Consider the following 21,116-nt stretch of genomic DNA (forward strand, 5'->3'; position numbering starts at 1 on the left):
ATAATGCCAGTTCCTAGGCCTCACTTGTCTGCCTCATCCCCAGCACACACCTTTGCTGCACTCAGGGAAGCCTTCCCCACTGCCCCAGGCAATGCCCTGCTTCCCATTGCATGCTTCCCATGCTATTTGCTATTATGCAGTTTACCATGCCTGTCATTACGCTGTCTGATGGCTCCATGAGGGGAGTAGCCAGGTCTGCCCAGGTCCCCGGCATGTCCCCAGCTCAGCATGGGCCCTGGCCTGGCCCATAGTGGGTGTTCAATAAATATTTCGTGGCAAATTGCAACTGTTCCCTGTCCATGCCACACACTCCCTTCACCCCTTTCACTGACACTGGACCCTGCTCTTCCTCCCTCCCCCCAGACCTTCCACCATCTCAGTACTGCCCTCCTGCCCTCCCCAGACCCCCGCTGTCTCCCACATTGCTGTTCCTGCTGCCTCTGTCTATAAAGCATCCAGGAGCAGGGCCAGTGACTGTGGAATGAACGGCACTCCCGCCAGAGTCACCCAGCCTGCTGCAGGGCTGGTTCTCAGCACAGGGCGCACAGTCAGGCAACACTCAACAGATGCCCACTGTGCACTCGTGGACGCCAGCCCTGTGTCTGCTGGGTCCAGGACAGGGTCTGAGCCTGGGCAGGCAGCCTGGAGAGCACCCTTCCCGGCAACCACTGCCCCATCTCGCATCTTCTTCCTGTAGTCTGACCAGCATCACAGACCCATGAGGAGGCCACAGGAGGAAAGGTCATGCTGGAGAAATTCAGGAAGAGGTGCTTGAGACCCGCCAAAGGGCCAAGCACAATAAATAGGTCGGGGGAGATGGAACCAGCGTCATCGTATGAGCCCGGAGAACGTAAGCCCTGCGATGCTAGTGCTGCCAACGAGGATGGTGCTGACGCCATCCGCAGCTGTCAACTATTGAGCGCTTCCTGTGTGTCCCTGTGCCACTAAGCACACTCTCACTTAGAATCCCAGCAGCCAGACCTACAAGGCAGGCAGACCCCACTGCCACACCCCCTTTTGCAGAGGAGAAGACTGAGCCTCCGGAGGTGTGGTCGTGGTGTCCATGGCCGCTCAGCTGGCCAGGGCACAGCGAGGACTTGAGCCTCCCACTGTGTGACCATGCTCCTTCCTAACTGCCACGGTGATCTAAACGTCCAGCTCTGAAGGTGAGTAAACTTAAACGTTCTCCAGAAAGACAGCCACTGCCCACAGGCTGACAAGACGGACTCCAGAGCCACCAGGCCAGAAACCGACAAGGCTCTGAGGTTCCACCAAGGTACAGTCCCCATGCAGGACCCTGGGCAGTCCAGGCATGCCACTGGCTTCCAGACAGCAGTGAGCTGCTTTCCCTGCCACAAGTCACCAGATCCCAGCTGTAGGCCTCACCTTTCGCCTCTAATGAGCCGGCCCAGTGGCCTCCTTCCAGGAGAAGGGTGGGTGGGCGGCCTGTCCTGCAGTGTGCTTGGGAAGGGGCAGAGGAGGGTGGTGGGGGTATCAAAGGAAGAAAACCCGGAGGAATGAGACAGAAGCGCACCATCCTCTCACTGCCCCCACACCGTGCTGGGATTAGGGGTTTGGCCCTGTGTGGAATGCTGGCCGGCAGCCTCCGGGAGCCAGAGCCAGAGCCAGGAGTGCTCACAGCCGTCCCATCTCCTCATCGGAATCCCAAACAAACATTGTTGCCTGGCAACACTGCCTCGCCCCAGCATCCCTGGGCTGAATCATGGGACCAGAGCCCCGAGATGCTCTCTGGCCACCATCGCCTGTCCAACCCTTTCATTTCTCAAACGGAAAGGCTGAGGCCCAGGGAGGGGAGAGGGGAAAGGCCTTGTGTGAGGTCACTGGGCGAGCTGGGGTGAAGCTGAGATGGGACCCCAGGTCTTCTGCCACCTGACCTCACACACAGCCCAAGCCCATGTCTTCTGTCTCTGAGGCTGCGACACAATCCTGGGCACAGGATATCGCTCAGTCAACGCTGCTGACTTCAATTTTGAATTTGCAACTTGGATGTCTTTTTCAAAAACAAGTCCCATGGGAAAAAAGCACTCAATGACCATTCCCACCCTCGGACTTCACCGTTGGCTTTTGGGACCATCCTCCAAGGAACTGACCCGGGAGATAAAGAGGAACATTGTGCAAAGCTGCTCCAACAGTCTCATTTATGACCGCGAGAGCTGGCAACATGGCCGTGCCCCACACAGAGCAATGGCTCAGAGATGATGGGAGCCGAGCGCCCTGGAATGTTATTTTGGCCTTTATTTTTTCTTTTCTTTTTTCTTTTTTTTTTTGAGACAGAGTCTTGCTCTGTTGCAAGGATGGAGTGCAGTGGCATGATCTTGGATCACTGCAACCTCCACCTCCCAGGTTCAAGTGATTCCCCTGCCTTAGCCTCCCAAGTAGCTGGGACTACAAGTGCGCACCACCACGCCTGGCTGATTTTTGTTTTTGTTTTTGTTTTTTGTATTTTAGTAGAGATGGGGTTTCACCATGTTGGCCAGGATGATCTTGATCTCCTGACCTTGTGATCCGCCTTCCTTGGCCTCCCAAAGTGCTGGGATTATAGGCATGAGCTACTGCGCCCGGCCTATTTTGCCCTTTAAAAGGAAAAGCAAGTGACATGGGCCAGGATGAATCGAGAAAATGAGTAAAAGAGAAAAGGAATCCGCGATGAGGACAGAATATAAGATGCCCGAGGTTTAATTCTAGAACAGCCCCTACAAGGACAAGAGCGGCTCCAAAGGGACGGGGACGCAGCTGGGTGGCTCGGAACTTCACGGCTTCTGAGGTTCCTAGGCTGCTTCCTCTGTGAGGACTTGCTGACTCGGGGGGTCGAAGATAACTAGGAGTTCAGAGAGCAGCGGCCCACCTGATACGCGTGTCCCTGTGCGTGCATCTGTGTGTGTCTGTATGTCTGTGCATGTAGGAGCCCCCCCCAGGAGCTGCAGGGTCAGGCTCCACGTCCCCACACCCCATGTGTTTCTGTTTCCTCCTCAGTGCACTGGGCATGGTGCCATCCACCCCACCCACCTCCAGGGCGCTGGCAGGAGAGGGCCACCCCTGGACAAGGCGGAATGGAGGGGGCCTCAGAGGCTCAGCACATCTTGACTCTCAGCCCTGACTACACCACAGAAGGAGAACGGGCTGCCGTGGAGCCCTGTCCTTGGGGTAGCTGGGCAAGGAAGAGGAGCAAGGGAGCAGGGGAGGGGGGAAGCGGGTGTGGAGGGCGGCTGGCTCCTCTCATCAAGAGATGAGCACCTACAACTCACCAGACGCATCAGCCAGACAAGTGCTCCATTTCCAGAAGGGCAGCTTTGAGGCTGAGCCTGGGAATGTCCTTGGGGAAGAAAGGACAAGAAAGACAAAGGGGAGGGAGGGGAAGGGGAGGAGGAGGAGGAAAAGGGAAGAGGGAGATAGGCGGGGAAGAGGAAGAAGATGTAGGGAAGGGGAGGAGGGGGAGGAGGGAGAGGAGGGGGAGGAGGGAGAGGAGGGGGAGGGGAGGGGGAAGCAGACAGACAGATAGTCTTGCTGTGTGTTTTCCAAGGGGCTTTTTAAGTCTCTGTGTTCTGGTCGAGGCACTGAGGGACGGAGGTGATGTGGTGTGTCTGTCTGTGAGAGGCTGAGCTTGGTTCTGTGTGTGGACACTGCCAGTGGGGCAGGGAGGGAACCAGAGGACCCAGAGCCTTCGAACAAAGCTTCAAGTACAATCAAAAGTGAGGCTATGGCCAGGAGCAGTGGCTCATGCCTGTAATCCCAGCACTTTGGGAGGCCGAAGCAGGTGGATCACCTGAGGCCAGGAGTTCGAGACCAGCCTGACCAACATGGTGAAACCCCATCTCTACTGAAAATACAAAAATTAGCCAGGCGTGGTGGCAGGTGCCTGTAATTCCAGCTACACTGCAGCCTGAGGCAGCTACACTGGAACTGGGGAGGTGACGTTGCAGTGAGCCGAGATCGCACCATTGTACTCCAGCCTGAGCAACAAAAGCGAAACTCCATCTCAAAAAAAAAAAAAAGTAAGGCTATTCACAGTCACCAAAAGGTGGAAACCGTCCCAGTGCACATCAACTGATGAGTGGACACACAAAAGGTGAGCCACCCACACGATGGGACGATGGGACGCTATTTGGCCATTAAAAGGAAGCAAGCGCTAATCTGGTTAAGGAGACATTAAGTTAGGTGACAGAAGCCAGACACGAAAGGCCCCACGTAATTCATTTATACGAAATGTCCAAAATAGGCCGAAAGCAGGTCAGTGGCTGTCAGGGGCTGCAGTGGGGCTGGAGCAGACATGGGGGGCTGGTGGCTGCCAATGAGTATGAAGTTTTTTTGGGGAGGGTGATGAACATGTTCTAAAATTGGTTGTGGTAACGGCTGCACCATCTGAATATACTAAAAGCACTGAACTGACTGAACTGTGTCCTTTAAATAAGCGAAGGATACAGTATGTGAATTACATCTCAATAAAGCTTTTATATTTAAAAAGCAGGTGACAATTGAGATAACAGGTGTGGTCGGATGAGGATAAATTTGTAAAAGCTGGAGAGGATGTCTCAGTTTGTGAACGGCAACAGCAGGGAAATCATATGAAAGGGAGCAAGTTTTCAGCACATCTGACTCCCTAAGCACCGCACATCCGTCATTACCCCACAAGGGTGCTATTTAAATAACGTCCACTTTGCAGATGGAGGAACAGGCCAAGAGGAGCCAGTGGCCACCCGAGGTCGCACGACTAAGAAGGGAGCAGGCGGTTCCGTACCGGGTGTGCGGAACTCCAGGGCCTGAGCACTTAACCCCACCCCCGCCTCCCAGCACATTTTCTTCCTCATTTAGATAAACTCTCGGAATCTCCCAAATCTGGAGATAAAACAGTGTAAGCCAGCACAAAGTGAAGAGGGAAGGGAGAGGGAACACAACACAACTCTAGGATTGCAAAAGCGGCTTTCGCAAATTTACAGCTCCCGGCTGACCTATTAACGCACCACCGCACCACCGGCGAGGAGGGGAGAACAAATGGGAATGCGGTTCCCGTTTCAGTAACAAGCCATAAATCAACACGCATCCTCCAGCTGAGGGCCACCGCCCAGCCGCAGAGCTAGGACCAGGCTTTCTAGGGGAGCTGTGGGCCCCTGCGGCCCCTGCCACACCCTCACCTCACAACATAGAGCTACAGCGACGCCAAGAGGGCACGGGGGACCGCACCGATGATGCCTAGGGCCAGCTCCCTGGGCCTCCGCCACCTTTAGGGGTGCCTGGCTGCAAGGATTGGCAGGACTCACCAAACAGATGTTCTGAGATGCACTGACACATGGTGGGGGCGGGGGTCACATTACAGAGCAGGCTGCTCCAAGACCTTCTGGGTCTGGAACATCTCAAAGACCCTGCCAGGGCTGATGTCACCAAACTGAGCCACAGAACCCCCCAGCCAGGGGCAAGGGCCCTAGCATCCCCCACATCCCTTCCTGGGGGGGTACGGCGTGGCTTTGAAGGACACCCAAGCCAGCCTCCTCCCTATCCGCCCACTCTCAGGATCCCAGACCGGGAGCAGCTGAGTCAGACAGCCCAGCCGCCAGACACCTGGTTTGCAGAGCTGGCGTGGGGGTGGTGCGTGTCATGGCGGGGATGTGGTCCCAGCCCTGGCTTTGCTCTTTTCTAGTCAGGTGATGGCCAGCAGCTCACCCCCTGGCTGAGTACCCTGTCAGAGATCAAGGGTGGCTGTGCAGATTAAACAGGATCCTGCAGGCAATGCCCCATGCATGTTATTTCAGACAGGGAGTCTCACCCTGGGCTTCCAGGCACCCTCCAGAGGCCCCTTCCAGGCTTCTGGGGGCCCGTGGACAATAGCCCTGTGTGTGGAAGCCCAGGAGCACCCTATGGGAGAGACTGCAGGGTCCAAGACACCCGCTGGGTCACTGGTCACCTGAGGCAGGCTTCCCTCCAGCCCTAAGCTCTGTCGCTTGAGGCCATGGGACTGGGGTTACCTGTTGGTGATGGGCGGTACAGGGTGAGAGTCCTTCGTCCAGGTGACCAGTGGGGGTGGGGAGCCCTCGGCCTCGCAATCCAGGGTCACCTCTTCGCCAGCCTTCGCTGTGACTCTCAGAGGCACATCTGCATTATGTGACCCATTCATGTGGATCCTGGGTTTGGCTGCGGGGGGAGTAAGCAGAGGCTGTCAGCAGGGCAGAGGGAACTCGGGGCCATGAGTGCCCTGGGCCGTGGGGTAGCTCCCCCAGGAGGCAGAGCCGGTACTGCGCCCTCGACCTTCAGGAGGTCCAGAAGGCGGGTGTGGCTGTCAGGAGGGGGACAGTGCAGGTTGAGGGTGGGACTCAGGTCCCAGGGTTTTCGCTCAGTCCTCCCCCATCCATCTCCCCACCAGCACCTTGCTCTGAGGACCCTGACCCGGTCCCTCCTGCCCCAGGGTCTGTGCCTCCTCTGGCTTCTCTTCATCCTGCCGTCGCTTCCCCAGGGACATTCTGAAAGGCTCTTAACTCCACCTCTCTCTTTACCTTCTCCCCTTGCTTAGTCACTTATTCCCATGATATCAGTCACCAAAGAATGCAGAGACCCTCCCTCTGGACCTCTCGAAGCCTGGTGAGGGATTGATGGCAATCTGTGCATGTCACCTCTCTCTCTTACCTTAAGCCAAAGACTCCTCAACGGCAGAGACTGCGTGGTACCCTTCCTTCCTCCTCCCTCCCCCCCGCTGCCTTTCTACCTTGGAGCTCATACAAGGAAGGCACTCACTACCTGTCTGAGTAGCAACAATGAAAGAACTTAGCCAGTTGGGGACATCAGAACCCATCTAGCCCTCCCGTATTCCCTGTACATTTATAGTTCAGAGAGGAAATGCTCCCCCATTAGGAATTTTTTTTGCAATATAAAAATGTTGACCTGGCTTATGCATTTGCTCACTCCTCTCAGACATATTTACTGAGTGCCAGCCCTGCGGGGAATGCCGGGGATGGCAGCGAAGGAGACAGGTCCCGCCCCGTCTTCAGAGCCTTTAGGGTCCTTTGGCAATACTGGTACCAAAAAGCTCGCTACGCGATTATTTATTGAATCACAGCTGTGATGGGTGCCAAGAAGGGGATATTCCACAGTTTACAGCAAGGTGACTTGACCAGCCTGGGGGATCAGGGAGAGCTGAGATCTGATGGATGGGAGCAGTCAGCTGGGCCCAGAGGCGGGGGAACGGCATTCCAAACAGAAGGAATTGCATGTGCACAGGCCCTGAGGCAGGTCGGACCGTTCCAGAAACGGAAAGGAGACCGGAGGGTCTGGGGCAGAGAGAGGCGGGTGAGAGGACTGCTGGGGACGTGGGTCCTGTGCAGAGCCACGTGTCTTTGCAGGACTTGCTGACACAACAGCTTCCCCGCCTCAGGCTCCACAGGGCTGAGGTGGGACTCTCTGTCTCCACATCCACTGAGCCCCCTCTCCCAGGACAGGGTTGGCATCACTCACTGTTGACAGAAAGCCGCATCTCCTGGCTGGAGAAGCCCACGGTGTTGGTGGCCGTGCAGACATAGGCCCCTGTATCCTGGGCGGACGGCTGGGCGATGAGCAGGGTGCCCTCCTTACTCACATTGTAGTGGGGACCTCTGGAGGTCAGGGCATTGGTTTCCTAGGGCAGAGACACAGGTGACATCAGCAAAGCCCACACCTCTGTCCCGTGACACACTGGGCCTACCTCTCCGGTTACCCTCTTGGTAACAGGCACTGCTCACCTTGGTCCAGGTGATGGTGGGGGTGGGAACTCCTGAAGCAACACAGGGGAGAGAGGCCGGAACCCCTTCATTGGTGATGTGGTGGGTGGCAGTAGGATGGATTCTAGGTGGCACTGTTATAAATAAACCAATGTCAAAGCCAAGATTCATTGCAGCATCATTCACAGGGGCCAAAAGGTAGAAACTGCCAAATGTCCATCAGCGATGCATGGACACACAACATGTGGTGTGTGCACACAACGGAAGAGTATTCATCCTTAAAAAGGAATGAAATTAATTCCAACTATATGACATTCTGTAAAAGGCAAAGCAGTCGGACGCGGTAGCTCACGCCTGTAATCCCAGCACTTTGGGAGGCTGAGGCGGGAAGATCACTTGAGGTCAGTTCGAGACCAGCCTGGCCAACATGGTGAAACTCCGCCTCTACTAAAAATGCAAAAATTAAGGCCGGGCGCGGTGGCTCAAGCCTGTAATCCCAGCACTTTGGGAGGCCGAGGCGGGCAGATCACAAGGTCAGGAGGTCGAGACCACAGTGAAACCCCGTCTCTACTAAAAATACAAAAAATTAGCCAGGCGCGGTGGCGGGCGCCTGTAGTCCCAGCTACTCAGGAGGCTGAGGCAGGAGAATGGCGGGAACCCGGGAGGCGGAGCTTGCAGTGAGCCGAGATCGCGCCACTGCACTCCAGCCTGTGCAACAGCGTGAGACTCCGTCTCAAAAAAAAAAAAAAAAAAATGCAAAAATTAGCTGGGCGTGGTGGTGCATGCTCGTAATCCCAGCTACTCGGGAGGCTGAGGCAGGAGAACTGCTTGAACCGGAAGGCGGAGGTTGCAGTGAGCCGAGATTGCACAACTGTACTTCAGCCTGGGAGACAGAGTGAGACTCTTGTCTCCAAAAAAAAAAAAAAGAAGAAAAAGAAAAAAAAAAAAGAAGAAAAAGAAAAAAAAAAAAGACAAAACTAGATCAGTGGTTGCCAGGGTTGGGGGAGGGAGGGAGGAAGAGGCAGAGCCCAGAGGATTTTCAGGGCAGTGAAGCTACTCCGGGTGATACTGCAGTGATGGGTCCGTGTCACTATGTATTTGTCCAAACCCACAAAATAAACGACACCAAGGGCCAGGTGCGGTGGCTCACGCCTGTAATCCCAGCACTTTGGGAGGCCAAGGTGGGTGGATCACCTGAGGTCAGGAGTTCGAGACTACCCTGGCCAAGAGGGTGAAACCCCATCTCTACTAAAAATACAAAAATTAGTTGGGTGTGGTGGTGGGCGCCTGTAGTCCCAGCTACTTGGGAGGCTGAGGCAGGAGGATTAGTTGAACCTGCGAGGTGGAGGTTGCAGTGAGCTGGGATTGCACCACTGCACTCCAGCCTGGGCCATATAGTGAGACTCCATCTCAAAATAAATAAATAAAAAATAAAAAAAAAAAACACCAAGAGGGAACCCATCTCAAAAATAAATAAATAAATAATAAAATAAATAAACACCACCAAGAGGGAACCCCAGTGTAAACTCTGGGATTTGGAGCGATTATGACATGTCTTCAGTGGTAACAACGGGCCACTCTGGGGGATGCTGACAGTGAAGACGGCTGCGCATGGCGGGAGCCAGAGGTATGTGAGAAATCTCTGTACCTTCTGCTCAATTTTTCTATAAACTTAAACTCCTCTTAAAAGTCCAGGCTTTTTTTTTTTTTTTTTTTTTTTTTGAGACGGAGTCTGGCTCTGTCGCCCAGGCTGGAGTGCAGTGGCCAGATCTCAGCTCACTGCAAGCCCCGCCCCCCGGGTTCATGCCATTCTCCTGCCTCAGCCTCCCAAGTAGCTGGGAGTACAGGCGCCCACCACCTCGCCCAGCTAATTTTTTTTTTTGTATTTTAGTAGAGACGGGGTTTCACCGTGTTAGCCAGGATGGTCTCGACTCGATCTCCTGACCTCGTGATCCGCCCGTCTCGGCCTCCCAAAGTGCTGGGATTACAGGCTTGAGCCACCGCGCCTGGCCCAGGCTATTTTTTTAAAAGGAATAAAATTCTGACACATGCTACACCATAGATGAACCTTAAAAACATGCTAACTGAAATCACAGACACGGGAGGACACATACTGTAAGATTCCACTTATATGAAGTCCCTAGATATGCAAGTTCATAGAGATAGGAGGTAGAAGGGTAACTCCTAGGGGGCTGAGGGGAGCCGGGAATGGGGAGCTAATGTTTAATGAGGACAGAGGTTCCGTTCAGGATGGTGAGAAAGTCCTGGAGATGGATAGCGGTGATAGTCCTGCAACAGTGTGAATGTACTAACACCACCGCACACCTAAACATCGTCAAAATGATATATGTTATGTATATTTGACAATTTTCAAAGCTTTCAGGCCAGGCACGGTGGCTCACACCTATAATCCCAGCACTTTGGGAGGCCGAGGTGGGCAGATCACCTGAGGTCAGGAGTTTGAGACCATCCTGGCCAACGTGGTGAAACTCATCTCTGCTAAAAATACAAAAAAGAGCTGGGCGTGGTGGCGCATGCCTGCAATCCCAGCTACTCGGGAGGCTGAGGCAGGAGAATCGCTTGAACCCGGGAGGCGGAGGTGACAGTGAGCCGAGATCGTGCCACTGCACTCCAGCCTGGGCAACAGAGTGACTCCATCTCAGAAATAAATAAATAAATAAAAATAATAATAATAAAAAGCTTTCAACGGGAGAGTAAAACTGGCACAATACCTGAGCCACCACTGCCTGCCATCGTCAGTTTTTTTTGCCTTCCCCACACAGAAGGTAGCATGTGCTTGAGAATCAGCTGCGCTGATTCATTGCTCTGAGGTTCTGGATAAGCCACTTAATCTTTTGGTACCCATATGCCCTGATCAGCACAAAAGCTAATTTAACCCCAATTCCCTGGTCGTCCCTTCTGGAACGGATAGATGAGCAGTGTTTGCGGAACACAGTGAGCTTAAAAACAGGTATCACGCCCACCCTGGGTACCACTCAGATTGGCAGGCTTGAAAACGGGGGTCTCTAAGGGGAGCGAGGGAGGGGCAACTAGGCATGGAGAAGCCAGGAGAGGAATCCGGAAGCCAGGGGCTCTGACGCTAGCACTTGGAGCTCCTTTAGGGAGGAAAACGGCCTTCTGGACTCCCAGGTGGCCAAAGACAGCAGAGGCCCAGAAATATTTGCTGAATGGAGATGAACTAAGCCAAGAGAGACTGAGCCTGTCCGCATCAGCCCTGCAGAAGCCGCTGTGAGGGCACAGTGGGAAGTTAGGGGGTGAAACTGAGTGGAATCATATATAGAAACTAACAGATGCCTGGCATGTGGTACACACTCAACCTTGGATGGCGATTTGGATCTGGAATTATGAGGGGATGACACCTAGAACTACACCTGAGTACTCAACCCAGCCCTTCTGACTTTGCACTCCCCTACAAAATGGGGAACGAGCGTTCTTCCCACTAGTCCCTTGGGGGCTTTATGCAACCAACAAGAAAGAAGACGAAATTAACATACTTGGTAAATCACAAAACATAACCACATTTAGTTTGAAATGTCTCATCTTACATTAAAAAGCACAGTGGTTCCCGGTTGGGTGAACAGAAGAACCCAGTGCTGTGGGCAGGAGAGCAGCTGGGCAAAACACTAAAAATTCCAAAAACGTATCATCTCTGTGATACAAAACTTAATCCACATTAATGGGTTTATCCTAAGGAAAGAATTGGTCACGTAGGTACGAGGTCATGTACAATGCGTAGGTATGAGGTTGTTCATTCCCGGGTTGTGGGGGACGTGGTGGTGTTGGGGAGGTAGAGATAATCAGATAATTAGATAATCAGGGGGCTTGGTCATCCCCTTATTAAACTGATGCTTCTGAATCTTAATTGACAGAAAACAGAACAGCCATAACATCCTGTCACGGAAATACTCAGGGGCCAAGACAATGACAGCGTGTGATCCTATTTGGTTTTTAACTAGGTTTGTAAACAGGTGGATAGATTAGATGGATAAATGATAGATAGGTAGATAAATAGATGATAGATAATTTTTATGTAATTTATAAGAACATACAAAGAATCTGCATGAATCATGTATAAATAATATATATTCTATGTATACATAGTGTATATATATACTACATATAGATGTGTGTGATATATATAGAGAGTGTGTGTGTATAGAGTATGAAAAGATACATGCCCAAATGCAAAATCTTGTTATTCTTAGCTACTGGTATTATGAGAGTATTTTTTTAACTTGTCAAATCCCTAATTTTCCCACAGAGAATATGTATCATTTGCGCGATTTTTTAAAGCAAATGCATTCAAGATCAAGTTGCCTCTGCACATTCCCCCACCCCATCATGTTCCCTGCCCCATGACCACCACCTCGGGGGCCCCAGGACTCACCCTGGACCACCAGCTCCACGTCCCGATGCCGAGAGCCGGCCGTGTTGGTGGCCACACACCGGTACCTCCCCGCGTGCTCCTGCAACGCTCGGTCAAGGTGGAGGCTGCCATCCGCTCGGATGGAATGCCGGTTACCAGATGGGAGCTGGTAGGGGTGAGGAAGCACCAGCTTAGCCTTGGGTCTCACTCAGAGGCAGCTGAGAGAGAACCCTCGGGAAACTACGCTGCCCATCAAGCCAGCAGGGAGCAGCCAGGACTGAGAGTCCGGGGGCTCAGAGAAGGCTGAGGAGCTCTGTGAGTCCCTGCCGAGTGCCCAGTCAAGCCCTCCAGAGACCCTGCAGGGCTGGGTGGGCCTGACCCCTGCATACCCTGACCCCACCTCTCCCTCGGCCAACTGGACCAGGGTGGGCCTGACCCAAGCTGGGCCCACGAGAGTCTCTCCTGGGAATGCAGAGTTGGGAGGGCACCTCTTTGTAGCCTGCAGGGCACAGGGACCCAGTGTGTCTGAGACCAGGCAGAAGAATTGAGGAAAGGGAAGAGGTAATGAAAGAGTCAATAGAAGAGGGCAGGCAGGGTGCCGTGGCTCAAGCCTGTAATCCCAGCACTTTGGGAGGCTGAAACGGGCAGACCACGAGGTCAGGAGATCGAGACCATCCTGGCTAACACGGTGAAACCCTGTCTCTACTAAAAAATACAAAAAACTAGCCGGGCGAGGTGGCGGGCGCCTGTAGTCCCAGCTACTCGGGAGGCTGAGGCAGGAGAATGATGTAAACCCGGGAGGCGGAGTTTGCAGTGAGCTGAGATCCGGCCACTGCACTCCAGCCTGGGCAACAGAGCGAGACTCCATCTCAAAAAAAAAAAAGAAAGAAAGAAAAAAAGAAGAGGGCAAACAGAAGAACACCAAGAAAATCAAATGGACGTGAACTGATTGATAAGGCAACCACTGTGCGTTCAGCACGCACTGGTATTTGGAGCAGAAAGTAAACTGCACAGGTCACATCCCTGCTCTGGAATCATAAGAAGCGGGGAGACCACTGCACTGAGACTGGGCCTCCACTAAATCCCTGCTCCCTGGCCCACAGCACTCCCGAGGCACACGATTCCCCTGCAGAGTTCCCAGAGGTCCAGCAGCCATGACCCATCTGACAGCCGGCAGGACTTTAGAGGGCAGCAAACACCATCAGTGCATTATCAGAGAAGGTTCTGAAATGGGGCCAAAAAGAGGGCAGAAGGAAGAGGACACTCCCAGGAGGGGAAACAGCCAAGCAGAGACCGAGGCGTGGCTGTGACAGCCCCCTCCTTCCCCAGGTGCCACGGCCCACCGCACCCAGAGGAGCCCAGCACTCACAGGCCGGCCATCCTTGAGCCAGTGCCTTTCCGGGAGGGGCCGCCCAGCCAGGACGATGCAGGGCAGGGACACAGGTTGCCCCTCCAGGACCCGGACAGTGGGGGCGCTGCTGGCAATCTGTGGCGGGGCTGTGGGGAGAGGAGCCGGTGTCAGCCACAATAGGTGCCCTGGGTGGTTGTCTGGTAGACAGAGGCTCCTGCTCCCCTCTCCCTCCCCAGGAAACTGGGAGATGCATCAGAATTGGGGATCCTAAAGGGTCACAGGACCCCCAGGACATTGCCCACCATGCAGGGGCACAGGTGCTGCTCTTGGAGAATTTGGCTGTGGATTCATTTGTTCCAACGGATGGGCCAGGAGAGGCTCCCTGGAGGCGCCCACAGCCTTGCTGTGCCCCCAGGGAGCACCTGCCCCCCACCTCCCAGGGCCCTCAGATCCACCAGCGAACCGTGACCAGTGACGATGAGCTGGGCCTCGGCTTGGACCTTCCCAAAGACGTTTCGAGCTTCACAGACATACAAGGCCTGGTCTTCTGGGGCCACATCTGAGGGGCACGAGAGAGGCAGGTGTGACTGCCAAGGCACACCACAGCTGCAACCCCCAAGGGCTCTAGTTCCCCAGGTGCAGAGACAGCCCCTGGGCATGGCCTGGCCTTACAGAGGTTCAGGAGGGAAGGCTGGGATGGCAGAGAGGGAAGGGGTGAGGGACACGGCTAGACCTTGGAAGGGTGAGAAAGCCTCAGTTTGCTCATCTGTGGAATGGGGGTAATTGGCCTGTATCTTGTGGTGTGATTGGGAGGGGTTGACACAGTGCCTGCTCTCGGGCCTGGCGTGTAGTAAACAGTGGGTGGTGGGGTAGGTGCAGTAGTAATTATGGTAACCATAGCAGTGTACACGTGTGTGACAGTATGTGGCAAGAACTGTGCTAAGCACTTAGTACAGATTATCCACACAACAGCCCCTTAAAGTGGGCTGTCAATCAGCCAGGTGGGTAGTGGGTTTCATGGTCGTGATTATAACCAGGGTCAGCATAGCGGAATGACTTGGCCAGAGCCACCCAGCCGAAGTGTGACGGCGTATCAGCCTCTGCTCTATGGTCAGTGCTGGGGGTCAGGGCCCTGTTCTCGGCCACCGGCCTGGGGGTTTGGGGTGTCAGAGGCCCTCCTGTCTCCCTGCCCACCCCCCACCAGCCCCAATCTCTTACTTTCAAAGAACAGCACTCCCGAATCTGGCTGCCGAGACTTGCTGCCTCGCCCGGCCCCCAGCCTGAGTCCCAGAGGCTGGCCGTCTCCACGGCGCCAGGTGACCATCGGGGGCGGGCGGCCTGTGGCCCGGCATGCCAAGAGGGCACTCCTTCCCAGTTCCACAGTGACATCCCGGGGCAGCTCCGTCAGCTGGGGCGCATCTGCAGGGAGGTGACCAGTCAACCACGCCCGGAGGCTGGACCTGCTCAGTGGCAGGTCCCTAAGGAACTGCCTCCCTCTCCTCCCCCTGTACTATTGCCCCTGTGAACCTAGGGGCCGGCTCCTGTCCAGGGCTCCAGGGTCAACCTGAGCTCAGTGTAGTAAACAGTGGGTGGTGGGGTAGGTGCAGTAGTAATTATGGTAACCATAGCAGTATACACGTGTGTGACAGCATATGGCAAGAACTGTGCTAAGCACTTAGTACAGATTATCCACACAACAGCCCCTTAAAGTGGGCTGTCAATCAGCCAGGTGGGTAGTGGGTTTCATGGTCTTGATTATGACCAGGGTCAGAGTAGCGGAATGACTTGGCCAGAGCCACCCAGCCGAAGTGTGACGAAGTTCTCCAGCCCTGGAGAGCTCTTGGGATGAGGCAGAGGGAGTGACTCGTGGGATGGTGCGTGGGGTCTCAGGGGTCTGGCTTTACCCCAGAGGCTAAGGAGAGCAACAGGCCCAGTCCTGACTGTGACACCTCCCGGGAAGCCCCTCCAAGGGGCTGCAAGGTGTGTTTCTGAGTCTGACTGTGACCTGCTGACACAGGAGCTGAAGGTGAGCCTTCACTTCTACCCCTGCCTACCCTCCTCTACCCCTCGCCTCTTCCTGGGCCAGAGGGGCTTCCTCTGGGAGGTGTCCTGAGCTCCCCTCTGATGCTTAACCGCCTGGCCTAAGCCAGGCCCACTTCTGCGGAGGGGAGCATGGCCTGGGGGCCCTGGCAGGACTCAGCTGCCATTTCCACAGCCCCTTCTGTGGCCGCCACCCCAAACAGCCAGCGTCGTGGGGGATTACAGGTCTTCTTCGCCCTCTTCTCTAGAGCTTGCCCTGTTGGCTGAACTAGTTTGTAAAGAGCATGCAGAATTAAAACTTGCTTGTTTTAAATGACGTGACCTTATACATGAGGGTCTGAACTGGCCACTCGAGAGTGAAAAGGGGCTGCACTAACAGTGACCCCAGGACAACTGGCTAAACAAGAACTGTCCTGGAAACCAGGAGGTATAAGACATGCTAATAATACACAAAGGGCAGAAATTCTCCTTATTCTTGCTCCACACACCCCAAATCCCACGCCCTTCCCTAAGGTAACCACTATTAATAGCTTGCAGTGTTTCTTCCACATCTTTTTTTTTTTTTTCCTAAGCATCATTTGACTTTTATAATCAGGAGAAGAAAAAAAAAAAAGAAGTTATTTCCCAAAACAGAAACTCAAGATCTGTCTCTCCTTCAGCAGGCCAGGAGCAGGTCCAAGCCAAGTGGGTCCAGGTCCTTCCCTCGGCAGCCTCTGGGCACTGTCCTCAGGTCCTTGTCCCAGGCCCCTGCAGCAGGGAGGTCCCTGGCCTTTTTTTTTTTTTTAACCCTTTGAGTCTGGCACCCCGGAAAAGCCTCTACCTCCTTGTTCTTTCCATCTGTCTCCAGAAATACCCTTCATCCATCCAAATCATGACAGCAAATTTCCCTCCTGGCCTCAGGGATTAGAGAAGTTCCAAGGAGATATAAACACAACTTGGAAAATTACTGTGAGGAGGAAGACAGCCTTGGACCCAACCTCAGACACCACCCTTTCTCATTGGGGTCTGGCAGCCGCCGAAGCTCAGAATCCCAGAATCCCAGAAAGCCTTTGCTTGGACCCGCCCTAGACAAGGCCACTGTTCCGGCAGAGCCCTGGCCGCCAGGGGCACAGCTTTGCCACACCTCACCTACCCCGAGCAGACCACCGCAACAGCCTACCTTCCCCAGCTGCACCCAGCCCAACCGCAGAACCCAGCCCCAGCTCCTGCTCCAAGCATCCCTCTGATCCCTCTCCTCCCAGACCACTTTCAATTCCCTGCCCTCCTCAGCCCCGAACAGCCCTGCTTTGTCTCCTGACTCTAGTTTGTTTGTTTTTGTTTGTTTTGAGACAGAGTCTCGTTCTGTCGCCCGGGCTGGAGTGCAGTAGCGCAATCTCGGCTCCCTGCGACCTCTGCCTCCCGGGTTCAACAGGAGGAAACCCCGTCTCTACTAAAAAAAAAATACATTAATTAGCCAGGCACGGTGTTGGGCACCTGTAATCCCAGCTACCCAGGAGGTTGAAGCAGGAGAATCGCTTGAACCCAGCAGGCGGAGGTTGGAGGGAGCCGAGATAGCGCCACTGCACTCCAGCCTGAGTGACGGAGCAAGACTCTGTCTCCAAAAAAAAGACAAAGAGAGAGAGAGACATGGCGGGGTCTCGCTCCATCATCTAGACTGGAACACAGTGGTACAATCATAGCCCACTGCAGCCTCGAGGCTCAAGTGTAAAGGGTACAATCTGGCATCCCTAAGTAACAGGCATGAAGACCAGCACTTACTGTAACCACGATTTCAGTCATGGCTCGATGAACTCATAATGGATACCATCACAATCCCCACCTCACAGATGAGGAAACTAAAGGTTGGAGAGATGAAGGAACCTGCCCAAGGTCACAGCTTGAAGCCAGTGGCAGGGCTAATATCAGAGCCCTGGTCTGTCCAATGCTAAAGCTCAGACTCTCAACCGCCCCACCCCTGCATCCCCTCCAGCACCTGGTGGCTGCCCCAGCCAGAGCTGCGCTCACCCCCTCCATCTTCTTGCAAGAGTGGATTCCAAAGCAGCCAAATCCCGGGCTCACTGCTGTGTCCTGGACCCACGCAGACAACTGTGACTCCATGGGTCTGGGTAGCCATCCCTCCCCCTGCTAACCTGGAGCCTCCCAAATAAGGCAGGAGCCCAGGACCCTCATATGCCAGAGTTGAAGGTCCTCTGGTCTGCCCTTCATTGTACATGGGGGAGGCTGAGGCCCTGAGTCCTGCTGAGGTCAGGGGAGAGGCTGGACTCCCAGTCCAGTGCTCTGCCCAGGGCCTAATCTCTGCTTTCTGGCTCCCAGTCCCTTCCTCACACAGACTCCCAGGTGACCCTCTGCGTGACCCAGGGAGAACAGCGAGCTGGCTCCATGGCCACCGTGGCTCGCCAGGAATGACCCTTTCTGCCTTGGCCATGGTCAGTTTTCTGGGGTAGGAGCTATAAGCACCCAGAGACAGGTGATGGATAGATGGAAGGAAAGGAAGGAAGGAAGGAAGGAAGGAAGGAAGGAAGGAAGGAAGGAAGGAAGGAAGGAAGGAAGGAAGGAAGGAAGGAAGGAAGGAAGGAGCTTATCTAGGGCAGAAGGAAGGAAGGGAGGGAGGGAGAGAAGGAGGGAGGGAGGGAGGGAAGGAAGGAGGGAGGGAGGGAGAGAGGGAGGAAGGAAGGAGCTCGTCTAGGACAGGTTCAAAGGGAAGGGGTAACTAACTTCCTACTTGCAGGTGAAGCTGCTGAGCAACTGCAGGAGGCGCTCTCAGAGCTGCTGAGGGTGAGAGCACAGACCAAGCTGGTCAGGCCACAGTCCCCTCCCGGGGATTTTCCAGGGGAAAGGCCCTGGTGAAGTCAGATGACAGAGGTGGTGACTCCCCTGCCCCTGCTACTCCCCCAGCGAAAGGGACACTGGCCTGAAGGCCCCCACTCTGCCTCTGCCTCACTGGGCATGCGGGAATGAGCCCTAGCTTCACTCTGGGCCTCAGTTTACCCATCTGGAAGGCGGTAACTCTATTTTCACTTTGGTCCCAGTACCTTAGAGCTGTAGTACTCCTTATCACTGCCTTGAGAGCCCGCACCCCTAGCCTCTGCCCCCCACCCAGGGCTGTGGCTCAGAGCACGGGGGCAGGCCTGGGGGAGTGCAGGCAGCCCCAGAAGAGTCCCCTGTGACTCAGTTTGCCAGGAGGAGGGAGGAGTCTCAGGCCTGAAGACTGTGCAGATGGGCAAAGTGGACCCTGGGGAGGGGCCTCCACAGCCCCCTTTCCTGAGGACTCGGGGAACGCTTTTCCCACAGAGGGAATCCTGTGACTGGACCTAGGGTGGCAGCTCTGCTGGTCACGGCCACGAGATACCTTTACTCCTCCTCCTCCCTAAAGAAACATGGAAAATTATATTTCATAACTGCACTGGCACAAAGACATGAATGATGCAGGCTGGATTTGTCTTATCTGTTCACTATTGGTCATTTTTTTCCTCTGATTTTAAAAGAAATCAAAATTAGAAAAGCATCCTGGACCCCTACAAGTGCAGGGCCTTCTGCCAGTACCTGCTGTGCCTGATGGAGAAGTCACCTCGCCATGGCCCCCTCATCACAGAGCCCGGCCCATTTCTCCCCAACTCCCCTCCCCCAAGGCTGGCCAGAGAGTCTTTAGTGTCTAAAACAGCACATCTCCTTGTTCCCCAGCTCAGCCCCCAGCAACCAGGAGCTTCCAGGATGGGACTAAGAAGCAGGAACTGAAATGAGAGGACAGAAAGAGGAGGCATATCCATTTAGTCCGGGCGCACTGGCTCACGCCTGTAATCCCAGCACTTTGGGAGCCCGAGGTGGGTGGATCATCTGAGGTCAGGAGTTCGAGACCAGCCTGGCCAACATGGAGAAACCCCATCTCTACAAAAAAACACAAAAATTAGCCAGGCCTGGTGGTGCGTGCCTGTAATCCCAGCTACTCGGGAGGCTGAGGCAAGAGGATCACTTGCACCCGGGAGGCGGAGGTTACAGTGAGCCAAGATCGCACCACTGCACTACGGTCTGGGTGACAGAATAAGACGCCATCTCAAAAAAAAAAAAGAGGACACACACATTCATTTAGAGAGGAATCAAGTAAAGCACAGACCACAGCTCAGGGCACTGAACTCAGGAGGGGGTGCCACACACAGTCAGGCAACCAGCCATGTGACGAGTCATCCCGCCTCACCAAGTGCTGGTCAGCTCACCCAGCCTGGACACAGGTTTTGGGGGGAGGGTGCTCACATGCATTGATTATTTATTCCATACAAGCCCTGAGCGAAGCACATTCTCAGGAAGCCTCTCAACGGCCCTGTGAGCACAGCTCTGCTACCACCCTCCCCGTTTCACAGACGAGGAAAGTGAGGCTCCAAGAGGTAAATAATGCAGGCAAATACCAGCGGACCTGGGCATGGAGCCTAGGACTCCTGATTGGCAGATGCCAGGCTCGGAAGATAATCCACCAGTGCCTCGCAGGCTGGTCCTCCTGGCACAGAGGAGTAGAGTGCCTCCCTTCCTATGCCCCAGACACTACCAGGAAGCCAGCTCTCAGCTCAACAGCAGGAAGCGGGCACAGTACACACCCGTTCCTGACCTCTGCCAGCTTGGCCAGGAAGGGTGGACCACAGCTGCCACCCAGATAGGCAGGAAATTTCATTTCCCACCACTGCTGCCAGACCAGCTCACCCCAGACCCACAGGTGCTGGGCCATTGTCCATCCTTTCCCTGACCTAGTTAGCCCAGAAACTCTGCCACAGGGACATGGCTCCAAGGTCAACAGCCGACAGGCGAAGGAACAGGTCTAGGCAGGCGCTCAGCCTGGATCCCAAAGAAATACGACTCTGGGCCAGGCACAGTGGCTCATCTCTATAATCCCAGCACTTTGGGAGGCCAAGGTGGGTAGATCACCTGAGGTCAGGAGTTTGAGACCAGTCCGAACAACATGGTGAAACCCTGTCTCTACTAAAAATACAAAAATTATCTGGGCATGGTGGTGCATGCCTCTAATCCCAGTTACTCAGGAGGCTAAGGTGGGAGAATTGCTTGAACCTAGGAGGTAGAGGTTGCAGTGAGCCGAGATTGCGCCACTGCACCGCACTCCAGCCCAGGCGACAGAGCGAGACTCCGTCTCAAAAAAAAAAAAAAAAAAAAAAAAAAAAAAAAAAAAAAAGAAAGAAAGAAAGAAAAAGAAAAAGAAATATGGCTCTGCTTCAAATAAGTCAGATGCTGAGCAAAAGATGACAAAGCCCATCACAACACTAGGTGCGCCCTCCCTGGAGCACCCTTATCTGCTCACCCAGAACCTCTAATACCAGTGTCAGCAGCTGGATCACAGCTCACGTGCCACAGGCCTTCCTTCTCTCTTGCTCACACATCTCATTTTGGCAATGAGGAGCCCGAGCCTTGGAGAGGGGAAGCAGCACCCAGGCCCACTCTGCTGGTGAGCATCAGACTCAAGGCCAAGGGCTGAAAGCGCAAGACCCTTGGTTCAGATCCCACCTCTGCCACTCACCAGCTGTGTGATCTTGGTGAAGGCATGCAACCTCTCTGTGCCTTGTTTTCCCCATCTGTAAAGGGGATGATGAGAGCTCTGTCTCCAAGGGTTGTTGTGAGGGTTACACGAGCCAGCAACAAA

At 54.4% G+C, this 21,116-nt stretch overlaps 1 protein-coding gene across 6 annotated transcripts in view; it reads right to left on the bottom strand.

The window, feature by feature from the left end:
- The window catches only part of HMCN2 (hemicentin 2), a 178,851-nt gene that overhangs the window by 109,374 nt on the left and 48,361 nt on the right, over positions 1-21,116 (bottom strand). For all 6 annotated transcript variants that reach the window (XR_012424259.1, XR_012424260.1, XM_065529996.1 and 3 more), the window contains exons 16-22: positions 14,657-14,857; positions 13,902-13,997; positions 13,457-13,584; positions 12,109-12,253; positions 7,722-7,834; positions 7,459-7,618; positions 5,979-6,144 (exon numbers count right to left, since the gene is read on the bottom strand). Coding sequence is in view for 4 of the 6 variants with exons in the window: in XM_065529996.1 (XP_065386068.1) it covers positions 5,979-6,144; positions 7,459-7,618; positions 7,722-7,834; positions 12,109-12,253; positions 13,457-13,584; positions 13,902-13,997; positions 14,657-14,857 (1,009 nt within the window). In the remaining 2 variants the exon portion in view is untranslated. The remainder of the gene's footprint in view (positions 1-5,978; positions 6,145-7,458; positions 7,619-7,721; positions 7,835-12,108; positions 12,254-13,456; positions 13,585-13,901; positions 13,998-14,656; positions 14,858-21,116) is intronic.

The sequence above is a fragment of the Macaca fascicularis genome, chromosome 15, assembly GCF_037993035.2.
Source record: "Macaca fascicularis isolate 582-1 chromosome 15, T2T-MFA8v1.1".
In the NCBI taxonomy this organism is placed as follows: domain Eukaryota; kingdom Metazoa; phylum Chordata; class Mammalia; order Primates; family Cercopithecidae; genus Macaca; species Macaca fascicularis.